This window comes from Aulonocara stuartgranti, assembly GCF_965226115.1.
Source record: "Aulonocara stuartgranti genome assembly, chromosome: 10".
In the NCBI taxonomy this organism is placed as follows: domain Eukaryota; kingdom Metazoa; phylum Chordata; class Actinopteri; order Cichliformes; family Cichlidae; genus Aulonocara; species Aulonocara stuartgranti.
Window position 1 is genome coordinate 22,220,355 of NC_138946.1, and position 27,358 is coordinate 22,247,712.

General features: G+C 42.3%; 1 protein-coding gene across 6 annotated transcripts; it reads right to left on the minus strand.

The window, feature by feature from the left end:
- Positions 1 to 433: 433 nt before the first annotated feature.
- Positions 434 to 27,312, minus strand: nyap1 (neuronal tyrosine phosphorylated phosphoinositide-3-kinase adaptor 1). Of its 6 annotated transcripts, none has more exons than XM_082547898.1 (10): positions 27,249 to 27,311; positions 14,932 to 15,057; positions 13,601 to 14,712; positions 12,784 to 13,142; positions 12,317 to 12,554; positions 5,325 to 5,695; positions 3,439 to 5,238; positions 3,103 to 3,345; positions 2,531 to 2,637; positions 434 to 1,918 (listed from the first exon to the last, which is right to left on the minus strand). In XM_082547898.1, exons 5-10 carry the CDS (start codon positions 12,502 to 12,504, stop codon positions 1,475 to 1,477), a joined length of 3,153 nt encoding a protein of 1,050 aa, XP_082404024.1. In that variant the 5' UTR covers positions 12,505 to 12,554; positions 12,784 to 13,142; positions 13,601 to 14,712; positions 14,932 to 15,057; positions 27,249 to 27,311; the 3' UTR covers positions 434 to 1,474. The 6 variants fall into 6 exon arrangements, with proteins under 6 accessions (XP_082404024.1, XP_082404023.1, XP_082404022.1 ...); XM_082547897.1 differs by having other exon boundaries at positions 12,784 to 12,862; positions 13,047 to 14,712; XM_082547896.1 differs by lacking the exon at positions 27,249 to 27,311 and adding an exon at positions 15,481 to 15,535 and having other exon boundaries at positions 12,784 to 14,712.
- Between the last annotated feature and the right edge of the window lie 46 nt (positions 27,313 to 27,358).

Below are 27,358 nucleotides of genomic sequence, written 5' to 3' on the forward strand. Positions count from 1 at the left end.
AAGTTATGTTTATACAATATATGCTACATAATATGTATTGATTACAAGTATGAAAATGGAAATAATTGCTACATTTTCAATAGAGTTGTACATATCTATTTACAGTACATTAGGGTTTAACTTGTCCTAAGCGTATACAATGTTTTGTGCAGATTGTTCCAGCATTCTGTTTGAGGTGATCAATACTCACAGTCTTATCAGTTGCACCATATTGCACAGTCTGTGTTGATGGGTGTTGAGTGCCTGTTTTTCGGTGTGGTGGAACAATCACTAATGTGCAACTGTGGATAAGCATGAGCGATGAAATTTTTTTTGTACCATTGATCTGTATCTATATTTGGCTGGACTGCACAGCATGTGCCATCTGTCACCTATTTATTTATTAATTTTTTTCCTAATGAGGACCCCCCCCCCCCCCCCCCACTCCCCCCAAACAACATATTCAGCTTTTTATACAACCACACGTTATCATAGTGAAGATTTGCTGTATGTAAAAGTTTGCCATGATCATCTCTACACTAATTTTTTTATTTTAGTTGGGATTTTTTTGTTTGTTTTTGTTGTTGTTTTTTTTACAATACTGTATGTCTATCGTGACATGCAGAGAATGACACAGTAAATATGACTTCTTCAAGTCTTAGATATGTATTGTAGGCTAGTTGACACAAGTTTTAATTATGTTGCTCCAGCGTCGGGAGGATATTGCTATAAAATTGCAGAAACGTTGAGAAAGTAAATAGATTTACATTACAAATATGCAAACAGATACAGTAGGTAGCTTTTACTCCTCGGTGATGATTATTTGCATCCACAATGACAATCTATTGATACCAAGACATCTCATATACATTCACAATTTCAAGAAACACTTCAGCAACTTATCTATGAGTCTTGCCTTTTCTCATCCACAGAGTAGTTTTTAAGCGTGTTGGACACCTGCTTGTTGGCGAAAATACACAATTTATGTATCAAGTAGTCAGGAAGAAATTTGGCAACACCGACTTCAGAAAACAACCCGCTAATTATTAGTTAGTTGGCGTCTTCCTTTTGTAGCAATAATACTGGTGTTTTGTGGCAAAAAACATTAGCAATTAGAACACATTTACATAGTGTACTACATAATACAGAGCAGATACAAATCCAATTTGTAAGAAATTCATGTAGTTTGATTGTAATACTTCTTATTCTTCACCTCTTAATCAGCATTTTTTTTTTGTTTGTTTTTTCCCCAGATGGGTTCAGAGTCTCCAGTACCCTTCATCAGTTACTGTTCACAGATCAGTTTATCGCACAATAAAAATGCTATCAAGGGTTTTCTTCTTGGTCCATAGTCTCCCATTCCCTGGTGGTAATTACATCACCAAAGCCATTTAAAGAATTTTCTAGTTTCTATATCCATTTTTACTCTCATTCATAATTCTGCCATCTTCAGCTCATCTCTTCTAGTGCTGTACTCGCTGGCCTGACTTCCACGTCAGATAGCCGTGTCCCACACAACGGCCTGTGGCCTCTGGCAGGGAGGTGTGCCAGTTTTACGAGGTTCAGGTGTCCGTCTCCAGCTAGGGAGGATGGGCATGCTGTCCTGCTTGCACAAGCTTTTGTCAGGACGCCTGTGTGCCTTGATTTCTTTGCACAGGCAGCGCTTACGCTCGATGACTTCCAGCAACTTGCCGTCTCTCTGGGTCTGCGATGTGGATGGGGTGGTGACCCCACTGACAACAGGTTGTCCCTGTGCCAACTGGGCGAGCTGTTGGAACTGCAGCTGCAGGTGGTGCTGTTGCTGAAGCTGCTGAAGCTGCTGCTTTAACTGCAGCTGCTGCTGGTGTAGCTGAAGCTGCTGCTGCTGCTGCCGTGACACACCGGGACCACTGGGACTGCTGGGACTGCAGGGTACTTGAGGCTGGGCCAAACTATGCAGCTGAACGCAAAAGGGTTAAAAGTCAAGTTAGTGCTTTCATCTAGTCATTTATCACATGATAATATTTTCATTTATAAACCTACATGATTACTGCAGTGGTGTTACCAGTAACAGCTGGTCCTCACACATGTAGGAAAAAAAGAACTGCAGTTCCTGCAGACAGCCACCAGGATGCAGTCCTGCTGCATCTATTACAGTTTGAGGGAGGGTCAACCAGACACATGCAGACAGTCTCTGCAGCACACTCAAACTGCGTCAGCACTTGCTATGGAGCCAGAAACCGGGTGAAATGTGCTGCTAGAAGACTGCAGTTCACCTCTCAAAACAGAGTACAGCATGTTCTCTAACCCGCAAAGGCCTCTGATTTACTGATTGAGTACTAACCTACGTCATATACCTTTCTCTTTTTTTTTTTTTTTGAGGCAGGCCAGAACCTTATTCTGCTCAGTGGGCATATCTACCAGCTAAAAATAGATCTGCAGGAGCTGTGTCTCTAGCAGTAGGGGAAGTAATAATGAGAACAATATTAATGTTCACTCTCAAATCTACCTGGGATGACGGTAAAAGAAACTGTAGTTTTAAGGCTTGGTGAATATAATACAGTGCATTCACCTGATTCAAGGCTTCTCGTGCTGGTAGACTGCTCTGTCTCTGAACGTCTCCTCCACCCACCTGTCTCACTCCAGCAGCAGAGGAGGAGCGACCCAGCCGCCCCACTTCTGTAAGGAAACAAACATTACATTGTGTGCCTGGTAATGGGAGCAGATGGATAGAACTTCATTTCAGCACACAGAGCTATGTTATGTGGCTAGACTTTTGATCTGCGACACAAACTCATTGCTCATTATTTAAGGTACTAAACAGTTACTGTCTACTTACCAAAAATTAATTATTTTGGTGTTTATTCCTGATTCAGCAATTATTGTCTTTTCGAATGGTACCAAAATAAGATAAAAACAGGAGTATTTGTTCGCACATTCCAAGACAAAGTTACCGCAAAATGTCATAGAAAGGATGCAGTCGAATCCAGAAATGTGACAGGTCACAATTGTTAATATCCTTTTAATAAGGGGCTTACCTATTATATAAATTACAATATATTAAATGTTTAGACCTTATAACTAAATTCAATTAAAATATAAGCTTTTAAAAAAAACAAAAAACAACCCAGGGTGCCTCCCTACCTCCGTTGCGACAGGCAGGAAAGGTCTGGCAGGGAAGAGGCAGCCCTACCCTGGGCAGAGCTCTGAATCCTAGGCTGCTGTCAACACCGGCCAGTGACTCACTGTGTCCAAGAGCCCTGCTTGTGGACCCACTGAAGTGGACTGGGATGCCTGAATGGCCTCCCCGAGACCCTATTCCAAGCTCTTCCTTGTCCGTCCTTAACAGGGCATCAGCACTACCGTTCCATGCCCGGCCTTCATCCTCTGAAAGAGGGAAAGGAAAAGAATACAGGATTAATAGAACCTTATTTTTAATGGCATTTGCACTTTGTAATAAAAAAGCAACCTCTGACTTACTCTCTGTCTCTCTGCTGCCGTGACTGAAGGACAATTTCCTCTGCATAGGCCAGTAAGACCCGTCATCGGCGGATAAACTGGCACTGCTGTCCCAAGGCATGAAGCCAACTTTAGACTGAAGGGATGCAGACCCTCCATTGCTCTTGAACGCACCTTCACCAATACCAGTAAGACTCGAGGGCTGCTGCAGAGATGGTGTCTGAGAGCTGCCTCTCAAGCTCTCATAAGCCGGGGGCCTCCTGAAGCCACCGGAGGGGTAGGTCCATAGCAAGGGGCTGTCCGAGGAGGGCGGCTTGTACGCTGGAAGGCCGTGAGGCGTGTGAGAACGGAGGTGTGGGCGAGAGTGAGGACGCTGGGATGAGGATAATGGCGTGGGGGTTGAGCTGGTGCTGCTTTGAGGCGTTTGGCTGCTCGTGCTGGTAGTGATGTCCAACTGTAAAGAGTGTGGACCTCCATCCCTATCACGATCCCTTTCTCTGTCTCTGTCTCTTTCCCTGTCCTTTTCCTTATCCTTATCTCTATCCCTGTCTCTATCTCTGTCCTTGTCTCTCTCTCTTTCCTTGTCCCTGTCTCCTCTACCCCTATCCCTTTCTCTGTCTCGGTCCCTGTCTCTGTCCTTTTCCCTGTCCTTATCCTTCTCACCTTTGTCAGACTTCAGGAGGAAGCTAACTGACTTGCCCTCCTTGCCTGTACTTGAGGTTTGTGTCTGGACTGTGGCCTGGTTAGAAGCCTGGGAGCTGCTCTTGGTCGGCACAGGAGAATCTCCTCTTTCTGGCTTCCGATAGTGATGGTAGTGTGAGGGGCGATGGTGAGGGTGATGATGGTGATGGGAAAAGGGGGAGGTGGATTTAGAGGAAGGAGGCAGGGGCGTGGAATGACTCCTGGCTCTCAGTCCAGGAGCTGGGCCTAACTGGGCGTCTCTGCTGTGCTTGTCCTGCTGCGCTGCACTGCCTCCTGATGATTCCTTGGAGCCCGACAGGGATACAGGAATATTAGAAGAGGCCGAGGAAGAGGTGCTCGCTTGTGTTGTTGCGCTTGATGTCTGAGTTCCCATTTTAGTGGAAGCGGATGACTTGTTCTGCACCCCGACCCCACTGGAGGCTGCTGCAGGCTGAGGGAAGGCGAGCAGCGGGGGCCGGTGCTGTAGAAGATTGGGGAAAGGCGCCGGGATCTTTGTGTTTGATTCTTGCTCCGATTTATTCCCTTGCAGCAGATAGGGTGTAGGAGCTCGTGGCGTGTGGGGGCTGGCAGAGAGGACCTGGGGCACTGGGGTGGAGGATGCAGAGGCAGGCAGAGGAGATGAATGGGAGATTGATACAGTAGCTTTAGGTTTGGAATAGGAAGGGGAAGAAGAAGATGGGCGTGGCAGCGAAGAGGAGCTGCTGGCAGAAGAAGGTGTCACATGAAAGTGTTTAGAGGTTTTCAGTTTCTCGTGTTTGGGAGGGAGGTGTCTGTGGGACTCCCTGTCCTCCTGCATTGGATATTTCATCTCCTCATAGATTGCCTCACTCTGGTCTGAGTCAGAGTCCGGTGTTGTGGCCACAGGGGTTACAGGGTGGGGTGTGGCCGTCTGACTGTCTCTGGTGAACACTTGGCCCACCATTTCTATATAGACTGGCTCATCATCCCCATCTCCTGTCTGAATCTGAGAGTCTGATGCCTGAAAGGGCATTGATGTGGCAGAAGGAGGCACACGTGAAGGAAGAGGGTCAAAGGAAAGCTGGGTGCTGGGACTTCTCTTGGGCTTTAAAGGAGGCACCTTCTTTGTTCCAATCTCTCCAGAGTCAGACTTCTTCATGGCTGCAGGGAACAAAAAAAAAGAAAGCAATTTCAAAAGAACACATAATTTTCTCTGTAAAATATGCACCTGAAAACACATTTCCTACCATTCTTTTTCTCTGAGTGTTTTGCCTGGGAGTGAGTGGGTGGAGGCGGAGGTGGTGTCTCAGAAGGAGGTCCTCTGCTGTCAGCAGACGAGGAGCTCAGGCGAGTACTGGGGTGGCGTTTGGGTTTGGCTGGAGGGCAGCGGCCGCCGTGTTGAGATTGGGTGTCTGAGTAATCTCCATTCTCTAGACTTGTATCTCCGGCTCCGACAGCGTGGCAGGACTGCGAGCGCGGCGCCATGGCAGAGGCACAGGAGTGAGGGGACAGGTCCTGGGAGGCAGGCATGGTCATGAAACCCATTCGGAAGTGCCGTCGGAAAGAAGCCAGGTCTCTGACTTTGCCAACAGTAGCTGAGGGGTCATTTTGCGTGGAGCTGGAATCAAGGAACCGGGTCAAGAAAGTGTTAATGGAGGAAAAATACTGTAGCATGAAGAAATCATAGAGAGGTGTAAAACAGTCATGTAGTACTCCTTATACTGACCTCCCCTTTTCCTCACTCTCTCTTTGGTCTACAGACATCGTCTTTGCAATAAAGAAATGCCTGCAGGGCGTCTGCTGCTGAGAAAAACACCCTGGAGGCTCCTTTACCTTTCTGTATTCCTCAATGTGTGCTTACCCTTCAGACACATTCAATTAGAAACCAATTGCCTTGTCATAAGCAAGGTACTCGTGTGCACTCTGCTACTGGAATTCCCTTAATTTTTTTTTTCACTCATCTCTCTCTTTTTTTTAAATATGTTTATATATTCAACCTACATCTGTTTTCTGCTCTCAGGATCACTAGAAGCATTTCATCTGTTACCATGGGAACAGTTGTGATTTTCTGGTGTTTGATACTTGCTCTTTGAAATCATCAATGACACAAGCTACTGCAGCAAAAAAATGAAACTGACAAAGAAAACAAAATCTGACAGAATACAGCAGCATTTCACTAAAGTGGGCAGTAGCTGGAATAGTATTTTTTTCTTTGGGGTAACTTACATATTTGCAGGGCATGTAAAAAAAAACAAACACACACACACAATATGTCTCTTATACAGTTAGCACAACAGGATTCAAGTATTTTTCAGCAGTCTGTGATCGAGCCTGAAGAGCACATCTTCACACAAAACACTAGTTACATTGTAAAAAGCAAAGCTGTCTCAGTCATCTTCTTCTTCTGAGAAACACGAGATAAGTCTTTGGCCAACTGAGATCGAAGTAAATTTATTTGCTTTAGTCAATAACATCATGAGCAAAACCACAGCACTGACACTAGGAAAAAACATTCACACGTGTGATAGAATTTTGTGTGTCTAATGTCACAGAAGAAAAACACACACACAAAAAAAAACAAGGAGCATATTTAGAAGGTTATATTCATATTTGGTCTAAATGTCTGATGTTGCACCTCTCATTCCTCCATATTTTGCTACGTAAAATGTAAATAGGCAAAAGCTTTCTTGACATTTCTTCAAGTAGTCTACGAGAATAGTTCTCCAGGCTTCTCGTAGGACATTCAAAGCTCTTTTTGGATGTTGGCTGCCCTTTGTTTTGATCCCACCAATTGTTCCCACACTGCTTCAATAGTGTAGAGGTCCAGCTCTGTGAAGGATAATCCAAGACTGATTGTGTGCCACTGTGTGTTTTTTTTCTTTCAGATGTGCTTTTATTGCACTGGCAATTTATTATTACTCTCATACCAAAAAATGAAGCTCCTCGTAATCAGATGCTTTCCAGAACGCATTGTATGGTGAATCTCAATCTGCAACAACATGGCTCTTTTGACTGCATCTCCAGCACCACTGGCAGCTCCAAACCAAGACAGTGCTTCCACTATGTTTTACAAATGACTGTAGACTCTCCTGACCAACTCTGTACATTTTAAAAATAATATGAACCAAAAATGACTAAATATGAATGCATATCCAATATGCAATATTTCAGTCACACAATTTCAGTCGTGTGTCCAATATCTCAGCCTTTTCTCCTTGTTTCCTGTTTCCTTTCCTTAAAAATTGCTTCTTGACAGCCACCATTCCACGGAGACCACTCCAGATTGTTTCAGTGAACAGTTTCAGTGAACAGTAGATGGATCCACTGAAGGGCCAGATGTACTGTATCTCTCAGGTGCTGTGTCAGGTCTTTGCTGGATTTGTTCTATTTTTTAGAGACATGACTTTCAAATACTGAGTGCCATAGAAGATTTTCAGGTCTGCCACTCTTCTTTTGTCATCCACTTGTCTAGTTTCCTCAAAAACATACCATGTTTTTTACCACACCATGCCAAGATGCGCCAGGCTTTCAGTGATTAACTCTTCGGGAAACAACTTGTGGTGCAAAAAATGCTATTTTAAGCCGAAATGTGTTATATTTGACATTTTTCACACATTCAGCTAAAGAAATGGGAACAAGCTATGTGTTTCTGCAACAGGCTGGTAGTAACAAAGTGCCTAAAGACCCAATTTAAAATAGGTTCATTCCACAGTTGTATGTCATGTGCAGACAAATCTTTGGTTTATGTCTTAGGTTAAGTAGCTTTTTATACTTGAATGATCCGCAGGTCCATGTTAAAGGACTTAACACAGACCTTAAAAAAGACAAATGGAAACATCCCTCTGAAAATGGTCAGGTACAAGGAATGGACAGAAAAACAGAGGGAGAAAATGTCCAAAAAACAACTTTGGAAGACCATGAGAAAGTCAGGAGAACTATTGGTCAAGACCACTTAAAGAAATAACAAAATGACAAGAAATTCTGGCTCCTTGGAAGCAAAACATAAAGAACTGTGTGTGTGGGAGGGGGATGCACTTGAGACTTTTGCACAGTACTGTAAATTATTCAGCCTAGTAGTTAATTGTGACATATAACTATGGGCCTTGCAGCACTTTCTTTTAGTTCAGTTGCAATCCCTGTGAAGCACAGGAGACAAATGGGGCTTTCGATTTGCATTCAACATTTCAAGCAGCAGAAAATGCAATGAGGCTGCTCGTAGAGAAAAGAGAGGGTTCTGTTTTCCTTCTTCATGTGTGAGGCAGTGTGTGTTTATATAAGTGTGTTAGAGGAACAGAGTGCATTGTACATGTATCTTTGTATCCTTGAATGCCTGCGGAGACATGCTAGTGACTCTTCACAATCGACACAGATACAACAGGGCCAAATTAAGCCCAGAACAGAGGCTGAGCTGCTCTTTTTGACTGAAGTCTGTGTGTTTTTTCTTATTTCCATCTAAAGGAAGGAGCTTCCAACAGTTTCAAAATGAGACCAGACTCAGCGGTTCACAAAGTATCAGGACTCCCACTTCTATATTTGCTTTACCTTCCTTGCTGCTTCGCATTAAGCTCATAATCTGCGGGAGCTAAATGAGATCGATACCACCTTCATATCTGCATTTTAGAAATGAAGCTACAGCCAGCAGCTGGTTAGCTTATCTTACTATAAAGAGGGAGAAACTCTTAGCCCGGCTCTGTCTAAAGGTTACAAAATCTGCCTTTCATCACTTCTAAACCTCACTAAATGAAAATCTGTACTGGAGAATGAGATGAAGCTTGCCATTTCAGGACAATGAGCTCTTGTTAATTAAAGGCACAATATGATTCCTGTGCAAATGGGATTTTTTTTTATCATGAATACAAGACTAACAGAAATATTGGTCAAAACAATTTCCATAAACAATCTTTATGCTGTAATAACATCCTCTGTCTTGCTTTTTCTTAATGGTATGATTGCCAGCAGATAAATTTAATGTCTTGATCCCAGCAAGCACTAGAAAGAAGAAGAAGGTGATGTCATCTGCTTCGCCCTTTGAACCACACCTTTGGTAGAACAGACTTTTGAATACTACCTCCATCTCCTTCTCAGAATGCAAGATATTCCCAAAAGCTTCGATAACTGTGGCGATAAAGCGTTCGCTGGAGAAATCCAGTTCATATCATCCTACCCCTGTAGCAGCATATAGTCCTGTTTCTAATTCACCTTTTCACTTGGAGGCAAGGTTTAAGAGCGGGTTATGTTTAAACACCTAAATCAGACCTGAAAGAATGTTATTTTTGAGAACATCAAATCTGATTTGAAGGCAAATCAGAGCAGTCAAGTCGTCTGTTGTTAAAGTCAGGGGTTAATGCTGAACTCTAAGCGTGTGTCTGTCCTCATTCTGTTGGACCTCAGTGACATATCTGACACAGTATGCGACACTTTAATTGATTGCCTTAAGTTATGGGTTGTCACCAGTGTGGTTTCAAAGTGATCCGATTCTTCTTCTGTCACCAGAAGAAAATGATACAAAAAGTGAAAGTGCCTTATGGTTTAACCAAAGCAATCAAAGGCAGTCGTTGTGTATTGATTCTCTTAATGATATTATTACAGGGCTGTTTACTAGCATGTGAGAGTTTTAAATGCCCCTAAAGGAACTAAAGGATAAAACATGCCTTCCTTCCGTGACATTAAATAACCACATAGTGAATAATGTCTTTGAATTTTCCACAAGATGACAACAGCTGTCTCTGTCTGTGCGTGTCACTGTAGACAGTCACCTCTTCTTTGATGTTTTTTAAGTTTTTCTACTATCATGAGGCCGTGCTGACAGACACAACAAAGTGGGGGTTTTTTTTTGAGAGAAATGAATGAGTTGTCTATTCAGAGCAACCTTTAAATATCTTTAACCGACAACTGTCGACCTGTTCAGTGTACCCCACCTCTCGTCCTATGAGTTGCCAGGCTTTCCCTCTACCAGACCACTAACACTTCCAAATCAGCACAAGAATTTATTAAAACTATTTACAGTTGTCACGACTGGGAATTGTTCATGCCTTGTGCCATAAGGAACTGTCTCTATTTTTAAAACTCATATTAAAATTCACCTATTTACCATTTGCATCTCCACAGCCGCCTGCGCTTCGTGTGATTTCTCTACTGGGAGCCTCGGGATGTTAAACTGTCTGTCAGTGCACAGCTTCCTTTATCCCTCCACTCTTTCCGTCTCCTTCTCTCTCCAGCCAGGTCTGCAGTTGCTGTCCTCCCTTAAGTCCGTTCGGTTTTCACCCCTTTTGTCCCTGTGCAGTTTTATCCCTGACCCTGTCCTGTTCGTAATTATCACCGGTCATGTCCCGCTTCCACCTCTGCTCCTCTGGCCCCACTCGGCTCTGCTTTCATCACTCATCGTGTCCCGTTGTCCTACTTGCTGCCCTACACCTTCACTGGCTTGATGCTGCCATGGCGTTGATCTCTGCTGCCAACACGAGGGCCTCCAATTACCGCCGTGAGTCATAAAGCAATGGATGGCACATCTAAACAAACTTGAATTGTTGTCTTTGATGCTCTCCTTCTCCTCTCGAGCACAAATAGCCCGAACCCCATGCTGAATTCGGTTAGTTATAGGTGACTCACATTTGAACAGCACATCCTTCCTTCTGCCCCCAAACCACATGCTCAGATACACAAGATCACTCACTCACAGGCTTTTCAGCACAATGCTGTCACGTGAGTGTGATGACGTTAGGTCTGTTTTGACCCTTTTGAAGAGTGCTTGAATTAATTTGCTTGTTTGGGGGTTTGATTCTCTTCTTTCTTCCTGTATCTAAATACAAATCTGATCTTAATTCTGATAGTCCTGCAAAAATAAACAAATTATACTGGGCTGAAAAATCACAGAATTATGTGGGACTTTAAATATCGTTGACATCGCACTTCTGTGCTGTGATTTACTATGATTGCTTTTCTGCTGGAAGATTGTTTTTAAAAAAAAGAAAGAGTCTGGAGGTGATGCATCAGCAGCTAACTGTGTTCTACTGGTGCACAAGTTATAGCCTTGAACACACACTGCACAGTGTTTAGCAGCAAGTCCTCAATGCTACAGTGAAATCAAGCAGCTGCAGAAGAAGTATTCAGTAACCTCATAGTGTGAAAATAAAAGATCTACCTATCCTGCACGTCTCAATCATGAAACCAACACAAAAGTGCCTTAACGCTTACCCGCCATAAAGACAACATTTGATGCCCTCACTAATGTCTGATTCATTTTGTTCTGTAAGCAGGCCTGAAATATGACAGAATCCTCTCCGTTCAGAAAAGAGCTTTAAGGGTTATTCCTAGCAGGATAAAGAGTTAAACTTGTATTCTTTCTTATAGTCAGCAGGCGTTCAGTGCTCTGTTTACAAAAGGAACTGTGACTGGGTTAAAGTCTATGGGAAGCAACACTATTTTGCGACGCTTTCAGCACTTTGCTTGTGAATTTGTGGTCTCAATAGTTGATTTGAAACCATATTTTAAATCAAACATTCAAAAAAAACATAGCCTACTCTATTCTATCTGTCAATTTTGTAACTCGTTTTTTAATTCACTGTAAAAAAAAGAGAAAAAAAAGCAAAAGTCCCAGTCAGTAACCAGCGTTACCTGAGGCTTCAGATTTAATTGGTGACATCACGGTGAATGTGTCCATCTTTGCCATGACGTCCATGTGCAGAATTATGTACTTAAGAAAAATCGCTCATTTAAATTTATTAATTTTTTCTAAAATCTTTTTTCTTTATTCCTTGTTTACTCTTTTGCTTCTGAAAAGCTGCAGGCCTGCAGAATTTGAAGGGGGCGTGTGCGTGAAATGTACATTAGTCAACCTATAAATCCTCACACTTGCTTCTTAAAAAAACAGTGAAAGAGTGAATGGCCCAGATTTATATAACATGTTACTGCCAAAAACCATTTGATTTCATATCCATGTACTATAACACTGTAGTGTATGCATTCAGAAATTACGCAATAACTCAGTTTTCTCATTTCTATGTGTGCTTTTGGCCCGTTTTTGCCTTGTGCAATTCAGCTCTACTAATTTATCTCATCTAAAGACCGTATTAACTTCATCATGACCTGCCGCTATGCAAATCTATGAGATTCACTTCCAGGTGAACCCTTCTGACTTCACGAACAGTGGCTGGAATTAAGATTTTGAAAATTAAACTCGTTCACACTGGATAAGAGGCTTATATTTCCACTGAACTGAACCCTATTGTAATCCACTCACCTCTTTTTACTTCCCTCTTGGTCTCTCTGCCTCCAGTCCAACCGGCTCTTACGATACAGCAGGTTCATGTCGCTGTGGGATCGCTCCTCCTCGCAGCCTATCACAGCGCAGTGTAGCCGCTTGCTTCGCCTCTCTATGTCACGCAGGAAATGCTCGACTGCCACATCCTGGGCAGAGCCAGAGCTCATGGTATAGAAGAGGACTCAGGGGATGGCGATGTATGTCACAGGCAGCCCTCCTTTAGACAAGAGAAAACAGGAGCTCATTAATCATTTAAAAAAAAAACCCCCAAAAAAAACAAGTTTAATAACTTTCCAGCCTGCATGCAGATGACAAGATTGACAGTGATTACTTTGTTCATGCGGCAACATAAATAATCAACTCCAAATTACTGGCAAAAGTTGTAAGGGAGTCATTGCTTATCACGCTCACTGTGTCATAGTGAACAATCCTTCCCATTACTCTACCTGGCAGCCGTCATAGCGAAGACACGGTGATGCATGATGATGATGATGATGGAGGTTGCAGCTTTGTTTACCCCTGCCTCTAGTGTATCACATGAAAACTATTTATACTTTCATTATCCAGTTATGAATATTTGAGTAAGCATGGTAAATCAGCTGCAGAGCATCTTTGGCTGCAGGCCCTGGGATGGCCTATCTAAGCCTGTCTACTAGCCAGAAAGTAATGCGGTTTGTCATATGTAGTGCATGCACAGCTTCCTACTCACGCTCCCTCCATGTGAAGTCAGGCTTGTTGTGGGGCAGATATCTGGGAGTCCAACAGTGTTTTCATGTTGGAGAACGTGAGTGTGCAGCGCAATTGGCTAAGAAAAGAGCAGATGTCAGCTGATGCACGATGCTAGTGTTTTTCCACCATAAATAGAAATTGAATGTGTTTTGATGGTGGACACTCAAGTGGTATCGTCGGTGCCCCTGGCATCAGCATGAGTTAAACAGCTTTGCTGGGGAACTAAATTGAATCAGCCACTTTACATGACATGCATTATTAAGCTAAGCTTGTTTGCAGTGTAGCTGGTGAGTAATTTTAATGGTCCGCATTATCAGATATTCTCACAAAGCAGAAAACGGGGGGAAACAAGCCATATGAATCAAATGTGGTGGAACACATGCGAATCCAGTTTAATGAGACCCGATTTACAATTAAGGTCCTATGATGCTTCACACAGCATGAAAATACATCAAAAAGTATATATTGACATTTTCCAGCTGTGCTGTTGTTTTCCTAATTCTGTAGATATTTTCGATAACTTAAGCAGTTTACCATCGTCTGCACACCATTTTCACTGCCAGTGCAGTAGCTCGGCTATGTCTTACTATAAAGAGAAAAAGCACACAGTGAGAGCAGCAGGCGCTGTCACCTGGGCCAGGTGGCATGTTGATCTGTGTACCTGTGTGTGATTCTTTTGTCACAGCCCAGTGTGTCATCCAGTGTGTCAGCGTGGCTACTGCTATTCTTGTACCCCACAGCTCTGACCACAACCTCGACCGCTGCTGCTGCCGTGTTTGCTGACTCAATGTTAATTAGGTTAGGGAGCTGTGACTGTAGGTTGGGCTTTTGTTAAATGGAGCTTTGATTTTGGTTTCTAGGATCTGGCAGCTGAGTAGGCAGCCCCACAATTGTCACATTACACCCTGTGGGTTGGTGTACAATTAGCCAAGCTAAAAGAACCGAGAGTCCAGCATCTTATATATCTACAGGCAGGTTTGTGTCATCAGACCAGGCTGCAAAATATTGTTTTTACAAGCATGCAATACGCTCATATAGGGTGCCTGTTATTAATCCCCAGAGTCACTTTCTAACCCAAATAAACTGAGAGCGTTTAGGAAGTTGTTTCAGGAGCATCTGTAGGGTCAGGAGTCGCTTGAATTCCTCATTAAAACCAGGAGGCAGATGGAGCCATGATTCACGTAACTCAATCTGCATGCAACGCTGCAAACTACTCATTCATGCACATAAGCAAACATCACACACACATACTCACACACACACATATTCAAGGCCCCCATAACACCCTTCAAACACCCTCTGTGTGTATAGCAGTAACTGAAAAAGCTCCGCCAATATGACTACTATAGAGAAGCGGGAATTTATCGAGGCACATCATAATCACCTATGTAAAATATGACAGTGTAAAACATTTACAGTGTGATTTATGAGCGTAACAAAAGTTATGAGTGAAACATTATGCAGTCAGGGGATTCACTCTGGGTGTACATTTTGTGGTATCTCATGTCGAAAACCTTTCCTTCTATAGCTGCTACTGGATTCACAGCACTGGAAGGCTTTGTGCTGCAGCCCTCTGCCCTCCAGTCTCCACCTCAGCAAGCGGTCCAGCAGTGTTGTTTTACCTCGCTGTGAGTGAGACAGCAGGACTGCAGAGTGGACAGACACATCATCACACTGGCGTGGCCTCGATAAAAGTGAAAAATTTCTACAAAACATGTATGTTTGCGTTTGCAGAGGCTGGATAGTTAACATGTTGCTAACATGTTGTAGTAAATAATTCAATAATCAATCTGTGACAATAGGTAAGGAAATCAGGGAGGGGGGGGGGGGGTCAGGATTTTCTCAACACCATATTTTTGGCTCACTTTATCAGATATTTAGGAAACAGTGCACTATACATATCCTTCACTTTGTTTGGTTTCTCCTGAATACCAAAGCCATTCCAGCCCACATCTGTATGGTATCTCAGCACCTGAGCTGGACAGCAAAGCCTGAGAAACAAACAGAGGAGAGGAGGAGAAGAAGAGAGAGGCGGTGAGGAAGCAGTGCATGAGGATGGAGCAAAACGTTCAGTGGAAGAATGAGCAGCCTGAAACACACACAGCTAGGAGAGGAGGAGAGACAGAGGCAGCGGGAAATGGAGAGAGAGAGAGGAGGGGGCACGGTGAAAAATGGGGGAAACCAACAAAATAGAGAATCACTGATATAGCAACACGGGGAAGAAGACGAATATGATTAGGCGGGAAACGTACTGCCCAGACAGACTGACGGAGGGGAAGATAGAGACAGGGAGCATGGGAGCAGAGGGAATGTGCAAATGGAGGCAAGTGGAAGGGAGAGAGGATAGAAAAAAAAACAGTGAAAGGCAGCCAGACGACAAGAATGGGGGAGGGAGGTGAAATCAAGCCTCTCACACTAGTCGCTGTGTGTGGTCTCCTAGCAACACTGTCAGCATCTCTTCCTTAGCCGCTGAATATTCACAAAGCAGGACGTCAGCCTCATCATACAGGATGATCCCAGGGTTAAACTTCACTGCAGCTTCATTTGTACCCGACTCTCTCAGGATCAATAAATATCACATGTTTCTTAAATAGCACAGTATGTATCTTAGTAGTATCTGTACTGAGCTATACAGGGGCTAATATTAATCCAGGCAAATACACTCAAATGATAACGCTTAGTATTTTAAATCCTATCAAGCCAGATTTGAACCATTTTCTTTTTCAATGAGACAAAGATTAATAAAAAATACTTAAGGTGAGAATATACATACCAGCTGATATACTAAATACTGTAAAGAATTAAACACCAAAGTAGGAGGGATGTGAAATCCCACCTCCTTCTTCTCAAATAGCCATCACAAATGTTTTTACAGTTAAACGCCAACTTTCACATTGGCTGGATACACATTATTGGGTGAAACAGCTCATTACTTCTTTCAGCCCAAACCATATCAGCTGTTTTTATGTCTATGATTTGCTTCAGTCTGAAATACTTAACTCCAGGCACAGAAATCTATTCAGTTTCTTATTATGCAGGAAATCTAAATCTGATAGAGTCAAGGCTCATTTAATGTCAAATGTAAATGATGACTTGTGTTGAGCACTTTCCTTAACAAGGTAACATCTGGTGAAGAGATGCTTTTTAACAATCGAATGAAACACTCATTTATAGTAAACATATTACAGCATGATACGAGAGCTTCCGCATAGCACTAGGGCACTAAATACATTATTATGGGGGGGGGGGGGGGGGGGGGGGACTACTACATGATCATTTAAAGGTTATTATAAGTTTAAACAATTTTTATAAACTCCCTGCAAAGCAGAGGAAAAGGGATTTAACAAATTAATCCACCAAATCATATCACTGCACATATTTTTAGAGCACTATAAAATGCTTAGAGAGTGAGATCAGATACAAATCTAATGTCTGCAAGGTAAAGCCACAAGCCAGTTTACTTTGGTTATCGGAGCTCAAAAGACAGAAAGTGGGGGGAAAAGCAAACCTGAGCTGTGTAAAAAGATAACAAAATTCCCCAGCCACTTCCTCTGAAGATCACTACTTAACACACTATATCACATTTATTTATATAGTGTGTTTAGAGGTGCTGGCAGGCATTTTTTTTTTTTTAGCATAGTAAGGCTTGCTGTTTTCCCACTTCCAGTCTTTGTGCTAGTCTAATATAGCAAGGTTTTTTAGCAGGTTTTTGGATCTTCCCATGAAAGAACTCTCAAAATATTTTGTTAAATTTGGTTAATTTCAGCAGAAAAATATAAAAAGTTAACGCGACGCAGAGACGGCGCGTGGCAGAGCGACGAGCACTGGTCAGTTGTCGAAAAGTTGCCTTTTTGCAAGTACAAACATGCTTGCAAATATATTAATGGCCAGATTTTTCTCACGCTTTCTGTTTACAGAAACTGAACTTGCAGTGGGAAATGCTGTCCTAAACATTTGGTGAGTCAAATCCTTTAATAATTTATGACAAGCTGTCCACCTTTAACGCATCTGAACGCGGGAACAATGTCACATTCATAAATTCTGCTGTTTTGGGATCAGAAGGAGAAGATGTCCATTTGGAGCACTGATAAATGATTCATGATCAGCTCAAGAAATACTTTGCACGTGTTGTTTCTCCAGAATCGGGGTTAAACTTGTTTAATGTCAGGTTCAGTCAACCGCCCGCTGTGTAGGACCTGACTTCGGCTCTTAAACACTTAAAGATATTTCTGCCTTTAAAATCAAAGACCCTTTACACTCTGGCCAGCTAACCTGCAGGCCAGAAAACACTCCAATTGACACCTATTGCTTTGTGGGCCCGTGCACAAAAACAAATCAATGTAACCCTTCCTCAAACCAAAACAATCACTTAAAGTAAAACCTGTGAATGTGTGAGCCTGTGCATTGTGTGACTCACAAATTTACGTTTGTGTGCGGTGTGTGTGTGATGGGAAGAATTCTCTCAAACCACAGTCACTACTTTCATCTGAGGGTTACGGGGGTTCAAGCGTGCCTTCGGCTTCCCTTCGTGCATTGCTGTTGTGTGCTAAATTCTCTACAATATTGCATTGTGCAGTGAGATGCCTGTGGATGATGAGAATGGACAGGAGGAGGAGGAGGTGGAGGAGGAGGAGGAGGAGGAGGAGGAAGATGTATCATTTCAGGACAAGGATGGAAGGCTGGTGCATAAGAGATAGAGAAACGTTCGAGATGTCTTTCTCATGTTTTGGGCATGAAAGAACTGCAAAGCAGCTATCAGGAAAAACTGGGATGTAAAAAAATCAAAAAACCCTCCAAAACCCTTAATGACAAAGTCATTGCTTCAAAACATTAAACACACAGAAGACACATGTACACTCACTTAAAAGTATGTGAACGGGCACTTCGCACACTTTGGGTTCTCCTCCTCAGCGTTGTTCAAACTGAGTGACCACTAAATCTTTCATGGAGCGCTACCAAAAATATCCCACAAAAAGCGCTTCCCTGATTCCTCAGGATACAGCCCTGAGCCACAACAAACGTTCAGAGATGCTCAATGTATGCACCTATTCGCCCAAGAAATAAATCCACTATTGTTAGAGCAAACAACACACGGATCGTGGATAGAAAACATGACCAGTCACAGCTGGTCAATAATAAAATAATTGCAAAAACAATGGAAATAATGTCGCTGCAAACGATGTCTTTCTGGTCAAAAAGAGGCAGCGAGCCAATGACCTCCCAATCTCCAGCTCCCACCTCAGCTCGCCCTTGCCTTCATCATCTTCTGCTGGAATCTGCAGTAACCAAGGTGACCCACTGCACTTAGCATACATGAACACTTAACAGCTTGCACATTTGCAAGCATTTACACAACACTGGGCAGATTTTCCTTCGGTCTGCAGCTTGTTGTTCTATCACATGCATAAAGGGTTGTGGGAATATCAACTCATACCGCAGAGATAAGATTCAGAGCAGACTTTTCTCCGGCAGCGGCATGTGGACGCTGACGAGTGCCGCCACTAGATGTGCTACAATTTAAAAACCGAGCAGGGTCCCTTTAAGTTAGTCTGGCTTTCGAAGATTGCATTAACAAAAAAACGAGGGAATTCACATCATATAGAAAAATGTAGTCTCTGTTTTGTTTGTCTTTTCATCTGGCTGTTGAAACCCAGACTGTGAGATATAGCGCCGCAGGGACAAGAGTAAGAACTGTGGAAGAGGGAAGAAAAAAAACTCCTTAATGCTTCCACTTGTGCATGAGGGGAAGAGCTCCACTCCGCAGCTGCACACGCTTCACTGAGCCAGCATCCTTCTCTACCCAAGATCTGACTCATTTTCGGATGTGGATTACCCTGCAATATTGTCTTCCTGTTAGTTTCTTCAGCTTAAAGTCATATATTTAGATATCTAGTTTACAAAATTATCGTGAAAATATCCAAGTAGATAAAACTCAAGATGCTCAGTTTTGAGCATCTTGCCTTTCTCTGTTAGGTAGAAAGGCCTGTTTTTCAGTAAATTATATCCCTTTGCATGTTTTATGTATTTTATAACAGCCAAAACCAAAATAATCTGCAGCTCTGTGGGTGTCCCTTCCCCAAACATGACAGACCTTATAAACTATTCAGCAACAATTAAGCAAACTCAAATAGCCCAAAGCAAAAAAGGATCAGCTGAACATCACTAAAAGCTACACATATGATTTGCCTCACAGCAGTTCATGGGCTTGACTCACATCTTCCCAGAGCTAACGCATTCAAACAAGCAAAAAAAAAAAAACAAAGAAAAAATTTTTGCCTCTGGCTAGAGAACAATGTCCAGAGATAGCTGCAGAAGAATAAAAAACAAGCATGAGGACTGAGGTGACCTCTATTCAAAAATCAAATCAAAACATCGCCACACACAAGAAAGCATCAGAACTCTCCCCCAGTTAGTCATACTGGAAAAACAAAAAACCTGCATGTCAGACCGGCCTTCGTTTGATTGACAGATGAAGCAACGGCAGCGTTGGTGTGATTAGCAAAGCCAGGTAGGCCACAAGTGGTCTTCCAACATTTGAATCAGCCTACTCTTCGTGCTCAACATCCCCCGATAAGCGAGTCATAGTGTAGGCTGTACAGGATAAGCACACACATGCCCACACACACACAGCTCTCCCACTCATCGATCTCATTACAAACAAATCATATCTCTTAGGGACCATGTTATGCACCCCATAGTGTTCAAGAGCAGGACAGTAACTCACGACAAGAGGGTTTTGTAACACATTAAGACATGACAAACTTTACATGATGTTAATAGCTGGTAAAAAAAAAAAAAAAAGAAAAGAAAGAAAAACACACACACACACTTAACTGCCAGCTCTTTTCTGTCTTTGTATAAGGTGAATAAAATCGCAACAGGGACTTTTTAAAGGTGTTGAATCAGGTCAAGTATGTCTGAGAGCTTTTCAAAGCCGTGCAAACTGAAATGAAAGAGAGGTGGTACAGGTGTGTCGTCCATACAGGTATGATTGGCAGGCTTTCAGCAGGGGGGTCTCACTTGAGCAATTCCTATTCTTGTCATTCCTGCTGCTCACTGTACTGACAGTGATGAAATGAAAAGGCCATAACTGGGGCAAATGGCAGGTGATGGCAGATTACACACTGCAGGGGGCCCGATGGAGGCAGTGCTTTCATACGCTGTACTCGCGTTGTGGTCGCGTTGGACACATGGCCAGAAAAGGCAGATGGAAAAAAAAAAAGTCACTTATAACAAGATGATTGTGAGATACGTGTCCAAAAAACAGGAGTGTGATTAACATCCTCTGCGTCCGCTTTTGATGTACCTGCTGTACGTCTTGCTCTCTTGCGCAATAATGCTCAAAAGACTGCGAGAAAATGTGGCGAGCTGAAAAAGTGCCAGCTGGATTTTGAACTAAAATGCTCAAGCGTTTAAACGCGTTACAGGGTTTAAAATACTGACTTTTAAAAAATGAATTATTTCTCAAAAGAAAACGGCCCAGATTGGGGCAAAGATAAAATAACCTGCATGATTCAGAATCCCTTCCCCAATCCCAACAACTCATATTGCTTGTGGGACCCCCCAGCATATTTTTTGTGTGCAATTAGCTGGAGTTCCTTTTGCTGCCAAGTAGCTAAGCAGCAGCAGTCTTTTCTCTTTTTTTAACAGGACAAGGCAAAATTGCTCTGACATTTAAAAAGCATATTTAAGTTACACTACAATTAGAATTTACATTTCTGAATGTGCGATCGCCAATTTCCAACACTGCTGTGCTCTCAGTTTTTGCTGGTTTACGATGACCTTTGGCAATGTCACAGACAATAAATTATCACTGTGAGACACTCCTAAGACCATCATGTCTCCCCATCAGTTTGAGACCCACTCACTCACACAATACAGCGACATGTGGAGGAGCAATATTTGCGGAACATGATACGCTTTTGATTGTTTGCATCACACAACTGCCCCGATTAACACGTTTCTGCCTCCTAATCGTTTAGCAAACATTAATGAAGGTCTCTTGAAGGTCTTTAGCATAAATGTAAAACATTAATGAGACCGGGGACATTAATATAACACTATGGACCACTTTGGTCCATTTATGCATGCCTAAACATGTATAATTTCAACAACAAAAAAGAAAAGAAAAGCTGCATTGTGTCCCTCCTGTAATTTCAGATTTTGCCAATTACTGTTCCAACATAATGACCCTGAAATGACTTTGCTAACAGCTTCTTGCCAAATAATAATAATGATTAAAATAAAAAAATAAAAAAATTTGAATGGCTCATAAAAATGTGTAAATGTGTAAACTTATGTTTTGATGAAAACATCTGCATTTTGTTTGCATTTATTTATGATGCTGCAAAGACACAGATGCACACAGGCGGCTGGTGATTAACGTGGCTTGAGCCTGGCGCCAACAAGAGAGGAGTGACTGCTGGCTTCTAACTTTATTTATTTTGCATGGTACCATGCAAATGACTTTGAAAGGTTTAATGAGAAGAAAACAGAGGGGAAATGAACAAAGATGAGTTGCCTCAAGGAAATCATTACCACACATCATTACTCTTGACTACACACTGCAGTGAAAGTGGATGCTCTAAGATACTCACAATCCAGAAAAAAAGCATTTAAATGGGGGCATTTAATTTAAATTTTCATTGGTTAATTTGCCCATATACATTCAGTCATCCTCCGGTCAGACAAGGGACAGACGTCTATGAGCTTTTAATGTGAAGAGTCACAAAGCAACAGCATCCAACAAAGTGGACGCAGAGGGACGTCCCAGATAAAGCACCGAGGAGTCATTTGTAGCGCAAAATAATAGCCCCACCTCGTCCCTCAGTGCGTGCAGGGTCTGCCTATTATTCTATTATATTTTGCTGTGTTTTTGTTTTGCTTTTCAGAACCTGTATTTAGAGCAACACAGAAAAGAAGAGTGGCCAGTATTTCAGTCTTCTCTACTGAGAAAAAAAAGGAAAGAATTTATAGTGGGGGATGAAGATGAAGAAGAAGAAGCTTAATGAGAATCAATTTAGGGTTCTTTTATTTCTGTGTAGTCTTGGAGTAAAAGGGGAGGAAAAGCAGAAGACAAAGGGGGGCAGTCATCGAACAATGTTCAGGTCTGGGTTTGTATCCAGGACATGGTTTGTAAATGGCATGCCCTTTAATCAAGAAGCCGCTAGAGACCTTTACCTTTAGCCCTATATGTACTCCTATACACTGTGTCTGCTTAAAATAGCTACATGAAAAAGTGAGTCTGATCTACAAGCAAAGGCTTTAGTGTTAAGGTTTGACGGGCACTGGTGATATACTGGTTTAAAACTGAACCAGGAAGCCTGGTAAATTTTTATTTTATTAAATTTTTATACAGCTTTAGATTAAAGTGGATCTGTTTTCTGTTTCCTTCTTTTCTATAAACATATACTTTTACATCGGGGGAAATCACAATAAACATGGCCAAAGTTTGAAATAATGAGATCAGCATATGTCGGTGTTTGTTATCCCGGTGAGGCACAAGCTCGGGCTTGAGACAGCTCTACACACTTTCTATTCTACAAGAAGTCAGAGAGAGGGGATATCCCATCTAAGGCACACGGTTCTGGCTGTAAGCACCAAAGTCCCACTCCCTTCTGCTCTGAACTGTCTGTTTAAAAGGGGCAGCCAATCAGGACAAAGCTAGCTTAAAGGGAATCCAGATCTAAGAGTAGAAATATGGACCTGGAAATGAAAATGTTGCATTGACTTTGTGACTTTTTTCCAAGTTTAAACATTAACCTTCCTGTCTGAGTTTCGACAAACAAGGGGAATAAACCTTAGCAGAAAAATAAGGCCCAGACTGGTCCTTTTGTGGTGTCCTATGGGATGTGTAGACATTCTTATGAGGGCCTATCACAGGATATCCTCTGCTCTTTCAGCTGTGAACATTTTTTAATCAGTCTCTTAGAGTTCTCATTATTTAGCAAGGTCAGCGCGACATTATGGCCAGAATTACGCTACATTAACAACTGATAACTGTCGTATTATCAGTTATGTGACACAAAAACAGAATATCAGCCTCATCACGGGGTCATATGTTTATAAACCAGAATTTTTTCAATGTGACAAAAAAGAAATACGTCCTTAAAGATTCCTGATTTATAAGCATATAAAGCCTTAATGACTTTTCTTTTAAACCCACAGCTCTCCTCTAGCATATCCACAACACAAGACTCAAGAGAATATCACAAACTTTCCTCAAAGCATCTGAATCTCCCTTTGTTAAAGATTCCCATCAAATATAAACTGACACAGGAGTGCCAGTAAAAATACAAAGAGGATATGCTGTCATTTTAGAAAGGAGCATGGGCAGTAACAATTAATAACATGGATTTAAACTGATACAACACTGCAAAAATCTTAGTTTGACCAAAAGGTTTTTTAAAATGTGTGTAAACCATAATTTTACTGTTAGATTTTACAAACAGAAGCTGAAAATCTACCTGTTTGAGAAGCAGGAACACGTGAATGTGTAGCATTATTTCACTAGCTTACCTTTAAAAATGAGTTAAACATGGATCAACATCATATGTTGCTGCCGTTTGAGAAAAAAAATGATGTTCAGCTGTAGTATTCTTTTGGTTTTTCATCACTTTTGCAAGCATTACATTTGTTGAACATATACGGGGGGACGTGAAGATGAGCGACAGAGGTACAAATGTGGCCAGACTTCACCCGGGAAACCCACTGAAAAGATGTGAACTAAATATACACCAAATAAAGAGGAAGAGTTGATCAAAATGCACTTTTTTAACTGTCTGCAGTCACTCACATTGATCACAGTCTGTAACAGAGGAAATCGTGGTCATTTCTGATTCCATATGTCTCATGTTCTTCCTTAAAAATAGCACTGTATGCTAACATTGCCCACATTACACTATAGTATTACTTTTAACAGCATGCTAATATTCAAACTCTAGGGAAACAATCTGTTTTGGTGCTTCAGTTTAAAAAAAAAACAACCATTAGTGCTCATGTAGACACGGGTTTCTACTCCACCAGAGAAATGGGCTTAAAATGTCAGCATCTGCCAAGTCTGTCTCTCATCCATCAGTCCCCTCACTCTCTGTGTTTCTTTCCTATTAGTCCCCTCTCCTCTGTGGCCACGCATAGGCCATCCCTCATCCTCACTGGATCCAGTAATTTCTCATTCGTTTTTAAATCAGACATGATGCACACAGCGGGCTAGAGCAGCTGAGCATTTCCATCCTCTTGATGGAAAGAAGCTCAAATGCAGTCAGAATCTTTCTTTCCTCATCAAAAACACTTGGGACTTCCTTTTTTAAATTATTTCCGTTAGTAAATAACAACAATAACCTCCGCTCAATTTCATTTCTTCTTCAAGTCTTTTGCTATATTTCATGTATTTTTTAAAAGCTCTAAATATTAATTTAGTGGGATAAACCTCTCTGGGATTGAAGGGCATGAAATGAAACCCACTCGATTTAATTCCCACCACTTCCTGCTTTTAATACCACAATAAAATGACTGCGGCCCGCAACGCAGAGCTGCCACTTCCTGTTTTTAATCACATTTCGCTACAATCACATTTTGAGATCACTAGGTGAGCCCGGCAGTCAGTGACAGGTGGTCTGAGCACCGGTTTTCTTCTGCATGCAAAACACACTGCACAGCATGCGTAGCTCATAGCCTGCACTCAATGACCCCAAAGTCACAGCTGCTCTCACCCAACCCCGATCCACTCTGTAGCTAGGAGTGGTTAAGCCAAACTGCACAAGAGATGCTCACATAACTGACCCTGATTATGTGCATCTGTTAACCTAAGCTAGATTTAAATGAACGTATAGGAAGATTTTGGTCTTATTAAGCTCCAAGGTCAACTGGGACTGGCTAGTAAATAGTGTCAGTCTCAGTTTCAAGCAGTGAAGTATTCAGTCTTGCTGGTCCAGCATCTTTAAAGGCAAATGATTACATTAATTGCACATTCAAAGGGGAGGCCTTCATTATTCATGTTGGGACTGCTTTGTCCTTTTTAAATGCTTTTATTTGTTTTGTGGCAGGCAGTTAATACCTACAATAAACTGTATGGATATTCCATTTTCTTCCAACATAGCTTCCTATCTGTAATATTTTGAAGCAGTCTAATTACAAGTTGTTTTTTGGGGGTTTTTGTGTTTTCTTGCCTTTCTTCTTCTTTTTAGGGTGGACTGTGACGAAGAAATCTCTCAGCAGGAGTGCTGTTCAGAGGCTGTTTAGAGGCTGTCACGCCCGGAAGGCGGGTGGGGTATGGGGTATGGGTTGAGGGGGGGAGACATTGCTGACTAGCCTTAATTTTGCGTTCAATTCACAACTTCTCGACGCTTTTGAATCGTCTTATGGAGGATCTAAGGAAGAACACTGCGGCAGTTGATCGAGTATTAATCACCAGATGGCTTTCCCTTTAGAAAAGAGAAAGAAATCTAGTGATGTGGCTCCCTCCATCCAGACGCCTGCCTCTCTCTCCCGCACCTCCAAGACGCGCCAACACATCCTCACCTGGATGCGCACAAACAAACGCACACATACACACACACGTCACCCCTATACTCACAATCAGAGTATTACCGCCCGTTCACACACGCACGCACGAACGCACACTCAAAAACACACAACCGTGCTGCATTTACGGACTCGTATAATCCGTAAACATGCAGATGTTTCCCATCAGGGCCATGCAGATTAAGACGCCAAACACTGCCGCCCCTGTCACCGCTGTGCTGTAGATATTTTGATTAACAGCGCCGTGCATGCTTCAGCATCAATAGTCAGCTGATGCGGGCTTGTTTTCTGGTGAAATATTTATACGGGGATGTCACGACTGTACACGAGCTGTGGGTTGTTACTGCGTGGCGATGTGGCGATATCTGCACGGATCTTTTACGTTTGGGGCTAAAATACGGGCCTCGCATTGAATGACGCGAGCCGCGAGGCTTCAAGGTTGAACAATTTGGCTAGTGAACACACGGCGGCTCGCTGTCACCCGTGCACTCTGGTGAAATTTACGCGTAAAAATGCCCGACGTCCCTCCGCAATATACCATGTTTTCATTTGCTAATAAGGCAGACCATAACCACCATAACCACGACAGCTCTCTACGTGGGCTAAACGATTTTGTGATTTATGCAGCAAAAACAAAACACAAATGAAGGTGTGATACCTACCTTGATAGCTGTAGAGTCTACGGCTGGCGCAGAGGTAGACTGTGCCGATCGCCTAAACCAGTTGCCCAGACTCGTAAAAAAATCAGACAACAACAAAACCACGCCGGTTGTTGATGACACAGCTGTCTTGGTAAACAGAAGGGAAGGGAAATGAATCCTTTCCCAGATGTGTCAATTGACGTGGAAATAAAAAATTAGATATTCAGACGCCGATCACCGGACTGACGCCTTTTCTTGACGTGAAAGGTCTTCCATTTTTAGGGGGATAAACGGCGCACTGTACTACCGAGGATCGCTGTAGACTGGCCGGTGCGAGATCTTATTGAAAACCAATATGCAATTCAATGCGACGTTAAAATGCTCCCCAGCCGACATCATCCTTGTGTCTGTGTTTCTTTCAAAATCATCCGCAAAAGAAACACGCTCACAAATGCGGGGATGAACAGAAAGAAGAAGAAAAAAAAAACGTCAAAACAAAAAATGCGCAGATGTCAGCGCGCTGTGCTGGTTCAAGCGCTGGGCATCCTCACTGAGCATTCGCATCCATATTAATATTCATACAGTACTTCCTGAGAGCAACCCAGTGGTTGTTTTGAGAAAACTGATTCCTGTTATCCTGCTATTTATCGCTCAGTGAAAGTGAAAGCCACAGAAACTGCTCATATTAACAGCACACTCATTAAATGTCCTTACTTTTTTTTTAAAGGCTTTTTATGCAAACAACAAAAAGCCCTTTTATTTCACCAGAGTGCTGTGATGTGCAAAAACAAAGTCAGCCTGCCATATAAAACATTGTAGGAGGATCGCGGTGATGTAATGGAGGATAAAATACTATTAAGTATAAAATAAGCTCGCCAAAAAGCCCGCGCTGAGTACCACAAAGTAGGCTAAGCCGTCAGAGGAATATTAACATTTTGTATTAACTGCCTCCAGATGACCATGCAGTGAAAGCAAAAAATATTAGAGGACATCATAATATTAAATGTGAAAATACCCACTGTTTAGTGCAGATATATTTTCTTTCATATTTCCCGGTGATGTGATCAAACACTGGCATTTTCCTTTTTCTTTCTTTTTTTTTTAAGGTCGTTGTCACATGACCAACTAG

What these genes read in the sequence shown, in the direction of transcription:
- nyap1 (XM_082547901.1), bottom strand. Translation starts at nt 12,504, where the DNA reads ATGAGCTCTGGCTCTGCCCAGGATGTGGCAGTCGAGCATTTCCTGCGT. An exon ending in CGGCAGCAGAGAGACAGAGA is followed by an intron (nt 3,346 to 3,438) that starts GTAAGTCAGAGG and finishes TCCCTCTTTCAG; the next exon opens with AGGATGAAGGCCGGGCATGG. An exon ending in TCCTGCCTGTCGCAACGGAG is followed by an intron (nt 2,638 to 3,102) that starts GTAGGGAGGCAC and finishes GTTTCCTTACAG; the next exon opens with AAGTGGGGCGGCTGGGTCGC.